This window comes from Opisthorchis viverrini, assembly GCF_000715545.1.
Source record: "Opisthorchis viverrini unplaced genomic scaffold opera_v5_230, whole genome shotgun sequence".
Classification (NCBI taxonomy): domain Eukaryota; kingdom Metazoa; phylum Platyhelminthes; class Trematoda; order Opisthorchiida; family Opisthorchiidae; genus Opisthorchis; species Opisthorchis viverrini.
Window position 1 is genome coordinate 807,636 of NW_008751885.1, and position 11,532 is coordinate 819,167.

The 11,532-nt window shown below is 44.8% G+C and overlaps 1 protein-coding gene across 1 annotated transcript in view; it reads right to left on the minus strand.

Annotated features, from left to right (window-relative positions):
• T265_08631 (hypothetical protein) overlaps nt 1-11,532 on the minus strand; it is a gene marked incomplete at both ends in the record, with an annotated part of 91,296 nt that overhangs the window by 62,876 nt on the left and 16,888 nt on the right. The window contains 2 exons of the mRNA XM_009174493.1: nt 4,405-4,559; nt 8,505-9,472. Coding sequence (XP_009172757.1) covers nt 4,405-4,559; nt 8,505-9,472 — 1,123 coding nt within the window. The remainder of the gene's footprint in view (nt 1-4,404; nt 4,560-8,504; nt 9,473-11,532) is intronic.

Sequence of the window (11,532 nt, forward strand, 5' to 3'; positions counted from 1 at the left end):
AGAATTTTCAGCAACCTTATGAGCAGTGTATTACGTCCATACATGCATCGCGATATCTCGAATGTCGTACCAAATAATAAGTGAGGCGGCCATGTGCAATACATTTAGTTGCTTAAAAACATCATACACGAGAGATTCAGCTGGCTTCCGGGTGAGTTTCCCGCAAAGCCGAATTGGTTTGCAAACGAGTGCATTTCGCTAAAACAGTCGGTTAGTCAAATTTGTAGGGTCATGTAACTACGTAAACATAAGTTCAAAGAAAATGTAAGCTTATTCTGGGTGAAGAAATCTGGGTTACGTGACGGGATTCTGCGGACAACTGTGTTCGTTTGGACGGTTGAGTAGACCGAGAGGGATACACAAGTAGATTTATGTCAGCACCACCAAAGAGTAATTTTAGCACTTGTGTGAATAGTTTGACAAAGGATCTAACATAACTCCGGTTGCTTAATTTGATAAACTGCTTCACTAAAGGTCATTTATCAAGCAAGATAAATGGTACGTTTGAGCCCGGCGGCCTAGCAACAGATTTCCAGCATGTGTTTCAGTCGATCCCGGAAACTCGTACGTATTGTCATTTCTCGTCGTGCAATCCGTCTAGAATTGCCTAGGTGAAATCGCGTGGCAGTACAAATCCAGAAGATAGTAAAATATGCCCACCTGCGTCACTGCACGTACAATCCACGTCTGCTAGCCCTACGAGCAAAATGTTTCACTGCACCTGCTTAAGTACCTAGCTACTTTGACTAGGCCACCTGTTAACTTGAGTTGATAGGGACTGAGCCTCTAATCTGCTATCTTGAACATTGCTTTTCCAGGAACTTATACTGCCAGGATCTCTTCGGTGAGCATCGATCCATCAAAACACGTTAAACTTCCGGCTTACTGTCGGTGACAGATATATGGTTAGCACACTAAGCCCGCTTAAGCCCCAGTCTGGACAGTTGCACACAGTGGGGTAACAAGACTTTCAGGTTTCATACTACAGGTGGCTGCACTTTATCTTACCCACTTATCGGTTTGACATCTGGTTACGGTGTGACCTCAAATGTTAAAGTGCAGCTAGGTGATACGACATGGGTGCTGAAAACAAACATGTACTTGTTCAGGTTACGAAGAACACCTAACAGCGACTCCAATCATCTGCGTCATTTGTGCTTATCACAGAGCTTGGGCCTCGTCATTGTCACAGACTTAAACCCATAGTTCTAGGACAGATTCTGTGTACTTTGGGGCAGATTCTCACTACTAAGCCAATGCTTATGGAAACTCACATTCCTGATGTTTTGTTTTGGAATGTTCTTTTTCAACAAACCAAAGTCTCCAATACTAACAGAGTGACATTGACACGATCTGAGGCCATTCACTGCAACCAGCACGCCATATTTTTCGTTCAGTAACAACGCGATAATGATATTGAAAAGGGCTGACTTGGAATTGTACATCAGTAAACTCGCCGCAGCTACAGCTCAAGGACCGAGCGCCATAACGACAACAGAAATCATAGTTACTTGAACAATGTCAGCCCTCGTCGATCGATTGAATTTCAGCAGGCTGCGATTTTTCCCGCCCATGATCTGAGCCTGAAGGTGATGCAAAATCTAGCTACCGGCTGACTGTAGAAACCCCATTTTCCTCTATTCATACGTGTAATCAAATGAATTGTTTCGTAAATTGGCAAAATGACTCGGCGAAATTCGGCCAGAAACTGAGTCTTGACTGCTTTCATTCAAGCTAATCAGTTAAACTTCAACATAAGCCTGCCGTTCGAAACTCCCTGTAGTAAGAGGAATAGACATGAGGCATTCTAAGTGCTGAAGTACTTTTCGGTTAGACCGTTTGCACTAAAACTACCTCTCGCCTGCAGACGAAAATGGATAAGGATGATAAAGTTGAAAGGTACTCTCAGTGTAGAAAGCCATACGCTAGGTGTACTATGTTAAAGAATTATTGTCTGTGGTACAAAACGACTCCATAGTCTTCCCAGTGTAAACAAGGGTTTGAGAGGATCGAGTTAACACCTGATAGTGTCGTTGCAATTTATCGGGCTCAAAGTCGAAAGTGTATTCATTCTGTGAGACACAGTCGGTAGGCTTGCAAATAAAAAATCTGTAGAGCAATTACGTGCACTGTGAAACTCAAATAAAGTATTCCATAAATGGGAGCGTGCTGAACTACAGAAGCCCATGAGTCGAGCGTGGTTGACGCCATGGTAAGAGCCCAAACTGTTTGGATTTTACCATGAAACCTGGATATATTCTCAACCGTCTCCACCTGACCATCGAAAAAAGATTGACACAGAGTGAAAAACAATCACCCATAGCTGAGGATGTCCCTCTGCAGTGACCATCCTGTTGCACTGATGGTGTTTGTTTGGTTGCGTCAAATTCCACTTGCAATGGATGACCTCAAACCAGTTTGACAACAGTAGCTAAGACAGAGTTGTCCTCGAATTCTCAGCATGTATTCTGTTTTGAAACATCTAGGAATTTTATGTAAAATTGTACTTAAATACACGAAAAGCGTCGGGTAACCGCACACTTCGCAGCATTTTCCTGCAAACGGTGTTTCGTCGGTGATGCCTGGACAGAATCTTCCCTTAAGTGACGGAAACCATTGTTTTGTGTAGGCCATTGGACAGCGTTCTGATCTCAAAACGTTAAAGACTTAATCTCAAAAGATCAGCTGCTGTTTCCGCGAACCTTCGACAAAAGTACTGTACGGCTGTGTCGACGTTTGACTTTGGAAGAACTGAAAATTCAACCGGATTCCGTCAATTCAGAAGCAATCTCCAGTATCGTCCCAAAGGTCTTTTCGTAGTTCATTTCTGTTTTCTTACTGAGATCTGGAATTTTTAAACAGACCCTCAGTAGTACACCTTAAAGACCTCCGAGTCAGCTTAACTGGTTGCGTCAGGTGATTCCTGTGTAGCAAGTAGATTTTTTTAAAACCAGACTACTGTGAGACGATTTTCATTGGCCGAGAGCGGCATTCGTCCCTTGTCACTCATCTTTGTGTTGTTTCATTGTCATTTTTAGTGGACTAACTGTTGTGGCGCTCTTTTCGCCCTGTATCGAATGCCAAGATGGAATTTTTAGGGTCTAGAGGTATGCTCTGAAGGCCATATGAGTCAATACGTTAACACCCAAGGACTTGAATGATTGTTTCGCAGTTGTCTTTTATAAAAATACAACACGTTAAGGTGATCCTTTACAAGAAACATGATCGGCTACTGAAACCTACTTCATCGTTCGCGATCTAAGCTTCGACCAAAATCTCACTTCACCTCTCATCTACAGTATTCCCTCTTGAGGATACCGAACTATGTACTCTAGATGGTTTTGCCTCGTGGAAGAGTAGACCAAAACCATATCACATTCAGTCTGCGCAAGTGTTGATATATTAATTCGATGCACGTGTTGCAAACAGAAATTTTAAGGTCGTTGTGGAAAACTCCAGTCTAGTTTTTGGTCTGTTCGCCGAGCTTGGCAGTTGGATTGCAAACGTTTCATCACCAATCCAGGTGACATCGTCAGTGCAGGGTTGAGTGGGTTAAGTGGGACCCACTCAACCCTGCACTCACGATGCCACCTCGATTGGTGATGAAACGTTTGCAATCCAACTGCCAAGCTCGGCGAACAGACCAACAACCAAACAACGCACCCGAGCTACCTACATTTCACAACATTGCTAACACTCCAGTCTTCCGAACTCTCTCTCTCACTCTCTGTGCTAGGCTACGAATAGTCACAACCAATTACAACGTGGTGGTTATATGATGGTCACCACTTTTTTCATTTGCGTCACCTTTGTGCTGCCTACTCAGATAAGAGCCACAAAGTGTGATTATCATCATTAGGGTGTGCACCCGTTTACTACTGGTGTACCGTCGGAGCAAAAGTCCGACTACTCAATCACCTCAATTCAATTTGCAAGCTATAAACCGTATACCGTAGGCACATTGGTTCCAGGTGCCACAGTTTCGATCACCGGAAAACTGGCGTTTGGGACGTACAACCAAGCCTTGGAAGCGAAGGCATGTTCAGTTTGCTCGGAAATCGGGTAGCTACGAATCGAAGGCGATAGCGTTGATGCACGAACGCCACCGACTGAATGATTGCGCCATTTATGCCAATGTCATTGACCGTTGGTGATTTGAGTCCCGGGATCCGCATCCAGGGAGAGGGCAGTTGCCGACCCGACTTACTTTACCGGTCAGTGTATTCATAATTCGTTGCCAGGTCATACACTGTCCGCCTCTCGGTCGTTTCCACTCAGCGCATGGCTGGAAAAAGAGCTTTGTGAAGCAAACGGTCTTAAGGCATGCGGAGTACATGTCCTAATCAGCGGAACTGGTTAACCTATCGCGGAGGAGTTCACTCTTCCGAAGAACGTCCAGCGTACCTCATCATTGTTAATTCGATGTTCCCACCAGACCTGACCAATGCTTCGGAGATACAGATGGTCAAACATCTTCAGTATGTCCTCTGTGCGCAGGGACCATGCTTCTGATTCATGAAACTGTATGGATCGCACCATCGCAGTGCTCTTCTCTCCACCTACAAACTGACGTCACGTCGGCGCCATAGGTGCCGGAGTTTAATGAAAGCTGCCCTGACCTTTCCGATTCGAGAAATAATCTCATCTTTAGCCAATTCACCCGGACCTATATAGCTGTCCGGATAAACAAATTCAACTACCACGTCAATTGGCTCGCCTGCAAGCACGAGGTGGGTGTTTGATCCCATCCATTCTTGTGGCAGCACTTTACACTATGCCGGTGTGAAGCACATGCCAAACCGTTCGCCAGCGTTAATTAGGTTATTTAAGATAGTTTGCATTTTTGAAGAATCTGCGTACTCAGTGTTTGCGAGGAAACGTCCCGGGAGCATTTTGACTCCCAAAGTTTTAGAGGCAGGCAAAGGAAGTTCAAGCATTATATCAATAAAGTTGAAGAGGAAATGTCTTACACCTTGTCTTACACCGGTAGACGTGGTGAACACAGGCAAGAGCTTCCAGTATACTCGTACGCGCCCACAGGATCTCGCACACAGTGCCCTCATAAGGGATCGCCAAACATTGCCAGATTTGCCGACGATCGACAGAATGAAAACCAGCTTTCAAATCCAGCAAAACGATCAACGTGGGACGTCTGAAGGAGTGGCGCTGTTCAAGAATTTGTCTCAAGGTAAAGATGTGGTTGGTGAATCCTTGGCCAGAGCGAAACCCAGCTTGATTTTCGCAAACCTGTCACTGCCGATAATCCATCAGCCTGCGCAAAATAATGTCAGAGAGCACCTCAGATGGGACGGACACCAGGTTGATACTACGATGGTTTTCACATGACATACTTCCTCCCTTTTTGAAAACTGGGACGACGGTCGACAAGCGCCATTCGGCTGGTATTCTGTTTTTGGGCCGATTCTTCTTCAGTATGGTTGTCAGACTGTTCACCACGACCTCGCCACCTTCTTTGAAGAGCGCAAGGTGTAGACCTTTCGGGCCAGGTGCCTTGTTGCGCCTCAGGATTGAAATCTCAAGCTGGATTTCGGTCGCTGATGGTGGGTTGGCGCCAATAATTCATTCAGGCCCAGTAGGTTCTTCCAGCGTTGGGTTGAAGGAGACCAGCTGAACTGTTCTTTAAAGTGCTCAGTCCACCGCTCAAGAAGGCAACTGAGTTATTGAATTGCTGTTCCGTCTTTTTCGCATACTGTCTCACCGATATCTGCTTTCTTTTGACCGGTTGATCGAATCATTTGAAACAAGGCCCGGCTGTTGCCTGCAGCGAAGGCCTTCTCAATCTCCTGGGCCTTCAAAATTCACCAGTGTTCTCTATCTGGCAGCAATAAGATTTGTTGATCTCGAAGATATCCAGTGTTCATTGAGTCGAGTTCGATGGGCTAGACAAACAGTCCTGAAAGCTGAAAACGTTGCTTCCTTAACTAGCCTTCATTCATCCTCCAAGCAATCTTCGTCATCCACATAACTGAGCGTTTCCAGTGGATTTCTAGCCAGATCAACTCGATACTCTTCCACTACTGAAACTTGTCAAGGACGACAAACGGAGCTACTATCTTTCGGTACGCGTAGTGCCGGCGGAAAGCGAAGTGCTAAGCGGGCCCGCACGATGTCATGAGCAGAGTCAAGTTGCGTACCCCAGAAGGAACGACAATCTTTAATTGAGGTTCTCCATCGGTAGCTGATATCCATATGGCCCAACTGATTCCACAACTGTCTTGTGGTAGTGGCCTCTAATTAAATCGGTGTGAACGTTTTTGTTGGAAGTTCGTAGTGGCCAGGAACAGACGATCGTCCGCACACAGCTGAAGAAGTCCCTCCACATGATTCCTAATCTCAGCATCGACTCCGAATTTACCACTTAACTGTGTTTCTTCCGAACTTAGTCATCCAACTTTGGAATTCATATCACCAGTTAGGATTACTATATCCGTTCTTCTTCACGACCGAAGCAGTCGTGACAGATCTTGATAAAACTCGTCCTTCTTAGTCTCAGAACCGCTATCTGCTGGGCCATATGCTGATACGACAAGCAAACACCGTTTATCGCACTGAACTGCGTTAATCTTAATTGAGCCAGAGGACCTCACAGCGCAAAGGCGCGTTCAGCCTTGGGGCTGAGTGCAACTCCCACACCGTAGATACTAGGAGCCATTGCGTCAGGATCACTGGATACCCAAAGTGTGAAATGTGGAACATCTGGGCTCGTCCTAAGTGGTTTGAGGAGCACGACCAAAGTTGGGTCTTGTATGCTTGTTTTGGAGACACAACATATATCGATAGAGAGGGAAAGCAGAGTTTCAGCAAGGAATGCCTGTTTCCCAATTCAACATAAAGTACGGAGATTACAGGTTGCAAAGTGGTTCAGATCTTTTGAGGTTAGTGAATGATTATTTCGGTTTATTTTTCTGAGAGACGGTTGAGGTACGGAACAGTGGCTAGGGGATTGGCAGATGGGCTCATTGTACTGCATTGTACGATGGGTTGGGAGGTAATGAGGGAGAAGACCGGTGAGTGAAGAGCTGCAAGAGCTTTTTCTAATCTGTCCTTCTTTGTGGGAAGGCACCATCGCTGCTTCCATGAATATGGACATGATTGTCGCCTGGGGGCAACGACTTACTGTCTTCACACTCCTATCGCAGATAACAGTACGACTTTAACCTCCATACTACCTCGTAGTACGATTACTCGCAGTACGGGGACTTGCTGTTCTTCGTCGGGCTGCTCCTCACTGGCCTTCATGGCATAGTTGAACGTCTAGGAACTGATTTCCAGCCAGTCTAGCCCACAGGATCACTGAAGCACAGAAGCTCGACCACCACGACAGGGTGACACCTTTGGGTCTGGTAACTACTACTACTATTAAGCTGTCGTCCATTGGCTTATCCTGTGGCAGTTTGTTACTCTTCATTGAGGCTCTCACACGTTCCAACAAATCCTCATTTATGTGCTTCTTACGCTGTACCTCCGGTCAAGCCAAGTCAATTCCAGTAAAGGAAGGTTTTGTAATGTTGCGCTAGGCGTACTCATTTCACAAGTTCTTTGATTTGAGAGTTGATGAAACAATCCAGGAGAGAGGCAGTGGAATCTCTCTCTCAATGTTTCTTCGTGGGCAGAAAATTGGTGACTTTTTTTGAATAGAAAGGCACAACCACCAACCCACCGCTACGCACTACTACGATCCACAAAAACGCACTGATGATGTCACCTCGATTGGTGATGAAACGTTTGCAATCAAATTGCTCAGCTCAGCGAACAAGCCAACGACCACCAAAGGCATCTCTCATTCGATCCTTGATGGTTTCGTTTCCTGGAGAAAAAGTAAAAAGTTGGCAATCGCTAGTATGTTCCTCAAAGTAGATATTTCCCCTTGGAGAGGCACTCTACTACCAAAATACTCTCTCAGATGGCTGGTTCTTACCACCCCATCTTCATTACTATCAACATCATGGTTTTGAACAACAGCACACTAGCCGTGGTAAATACGTGCATCTAACTACCATGCAACCCTGCTTAGAAGACGTCCCTGTGGATAGCTTATGAGAGAAAATGCTGGAAGGATGGTGCAAACTGTCAGATGTCCCAATCGCCTAAGCCAGTTTCTTTCATTTTTGCCTTCCTTGAACTGTTTACTTCTCATTTTAATGACATTAGGATTCGATTTCCAGACCTTTGTTCACTATTCGTCCCAGACCACAGGCTTCGTAGTATGTGTTGCTAAAAGCCAAGCTGCAGTGAGACAGGGTATACTCTACCTATAGAGAACTGCCACATTTGGAAATGAACCGCACCCCAGTTCACGTTCATACTAGGAACCATCATGATCGACACGTTTCAGATTGACAGTAATGATCTACCGCATAGCTTAGCGGACAGCTTAGTGAAAAGTGCGCACTTGGTAACACTTCCGAAAAAGCCAACCCGCACACACTGCGAACGTTGTGTTGTGTTAACAAACGTGACCAAACAGCAAACAGATAACTCACCCACTGCATTTTGTTTGACCCGATTCTGTACCAGCGCTGTTTCTTCTGTATGCACACCGCATACGGGTGATTGTTCGATCTGGTTAATCTGACGAAGCATTTGACGAATCCGGCCACCCAGAGGTGCTAAAGCTTCGTTTGCCTGATCGATAAAGGCCAAATGAAGCGGAATCCGTGTACTGTCAACCATGAGGTCACGAGTGGTGTAACCATCAATTTTACAGAGTTGAGCTGCAACCCATTCTACTGTTTGCTCCATTTCTTCGGTTTTGACCAGTAGGTCATTCATCTCGTCTTCGATCGTGGTTGTAACCAGGCCGTCGAATACATGCCCATCTATCTCCGCTGTTTGGTGTTCTGAATTGATTATCTCGGTCCCTCGAGCTGAGGATTTCGTGTCGCTGTTGGCTTGACTGTCACACTCTGGGATGGGATCTAAAACCGATAGCCGACTGGATTCTAGGTCCCTCGATACGGTAGTACGCTGGACACAATCTGTTTTTAACACACTACTTTGAACGCCAACGTTCTCCATCACCTTGCCTTGAATGTTCAGTTCAGTGCTTTCAACATTTGCAAATTGTTCTGGTGCAGGTAACGGACTAAGCACTCCGAGATAATCGGACATTACGGAATCATGCAGCAGTGGACTTTCCCAGGGCTCATTGAGTTCAGAGTGATTCACCAGAGAAATCTGGGATCGGGAACAGTCACTTGGACTAGCAGAAATATTCACTCTGGTCTGTTCCCCACTGAATGTGCTGTGACTCGCATTCAAAAGCATGGTAATCTCACTGGTGTAGCTTGAAGTTATGCTATTGTTTGAAATTTCATGACAGTCGTAGGAGGACTGTTTCGGTAGTACGGATATGCACACGTGGGTGCACTTAGCACTTGCAGCTGGGCAGACAAGTCGAGATACCACTCGATCACCTGTCCTTGAAGTAGCTTCTTCGAGATGCACATCGCTGTAAAAGATGACAGATAACAGATTAGTAAAGGATATCAGGAAGTTCGGGTTCAGGTTTAGCTGCATTACAGTCAGCGAATCGATCAACTGATCTGTGTAATATATTTCCTAGGTAAACTCTTATTCACAGCCTAAGCTGGTAATAACGTGAGGCGTAGATGAATCCCTCTTTGACAACTTTCCTCAACTGAATTTTCTGTGCAAACGCCGCCTAATGCTCTAGCGAAAACGATATCTAAGATATCCAAGTGTCAATAGAATAAATTTACTCGTTCTATATGAAATAGGGGGCTTTGTGCCGCACATTTAAAGTCAAAGTGATAGATCCAGACAAGATCCGATTGAGTCTTCCGAAACGATCAAGTTACATATACGCCCAATTTGATGTTCAAATGCAAAATAAAAGTGATAGAAATCAGAAAACTTGAGAAGCCTTAGAAAGAGCAAAACTGGTTTTTGGTTTTTGATTGTGCATATTCAGAATCTTGACAAGCGGCATCACCTGGAAAGATACTGCCAGGTGTCTTGGGACAACTTAGTGAATTTATAATCTCCGGTCAGGAAAAACTCTATCCAGTGACAGTCGCATTTGCCAATTTGGAATAAAAATATGTTGTAGGTGGGGTTGAAAACGTATGAAGCCGGACTGTACCAAAATTACCAAAGTAAACGCATCAGTTCAGTTGGGAAATGAAAGTGATAAGCGTTGATACTCACATCGGATACCATTCGAATTTTACCTTGTGTTACTACTTCCATTAGGATGGCTAGATGGTTTTTGGATGGGTTACGTCTTCCCAGGTTATATACAGACTAACAAGAAAACTCCCTAACCCCGTATGTAGGTCGCGTTTTCATAGAATAAGGTCCGTAATTGGATGCGTCATCCTGTTTTTCAATAAAGAAAGTCTAAAGTGAACTCATCGGAGCCTATAAGTTGTAAGAAAGTGACCGTGGCATCCGGGATAACCAGTTCTTCTGCGCGGTCAATAAATTGGTTGTTGCACAGATTACCAAAGTGATCTAATCATCTTGTCCCAGATGATCACACAACCAATCACCCACCTGCGATTGCAAACAGCATGGAATCCCCCTCATTCAGCTTGGTACTAGATATTACATATCTTCATTAACATCACTGCAGTAAACCGTCCTTAAACTGTTTCTGGATACCTTATGGTGATCAGTTTGAATCCTCTCACAAAAATTTATCTGCCACATTTCAACTGCCATGAGTCAAACATGTAGGGCTTGGTTCATCTTGCAAACGACCATTCTTGACACCGATGAATTACTCAGTGGGCTGGTCGGTTGCTGGTTACATTGGCTTTCATTCTTCTACTAAATTGGAGTTGTCAGACCGTTCCATAACGTTCCACTAATGCCGGACATCCTTCCTTTGACCTTTTACACAAGTCGTGTTTCTGTCATTGCCGAACAAACGTTTTGAGCAAGATGGTGTCATTTGATAAAGCACGTCGAATTGGCGAGATCCGTTCACCACGTTTTTGGTCACTATAAAACTCATTCGAGTGTAACTCAATCATTTGGAAGCTAGATGCCTGGGGTCAGATGCTGTTAGAGGTGAGTGTGATGGGATATAAACATATCTATCGACCAACCTAAATATATTGTGTTTTCTTCCTAGGAACCAACTAGAAACATTCAGACTGCTCCTAGATATGGACTGTGGCTTGACTCGACGCAAAATAGAACAATGATAGATAAGACCACGGAAGTGTCACCTTTCAATAGCTTTCATAAATTCGTAGACGGTTGCGGATAACGTGTCCTGCAATTCCGCTTAAGTTTTCCTTTGGGATATAATCACATCAAGAAATTTGGAGGGCAAGGTCGTTCGTCCTCTGCAACAAACTTTTGAACATCCCCTTATCATTCGATGGCTTGGGGTTTGACCGATTTCCATTCACCAGACAGCATCTAAGAGTTTATCAGTTGAATCAGTTCATTTAACGTAAAATCACACCGAACTCAGTCAGTTGGCGTGTCTCGGTTTGTTTTCGATCCGTAAAGTTCGGCTCGTCTTCGAGGAATACA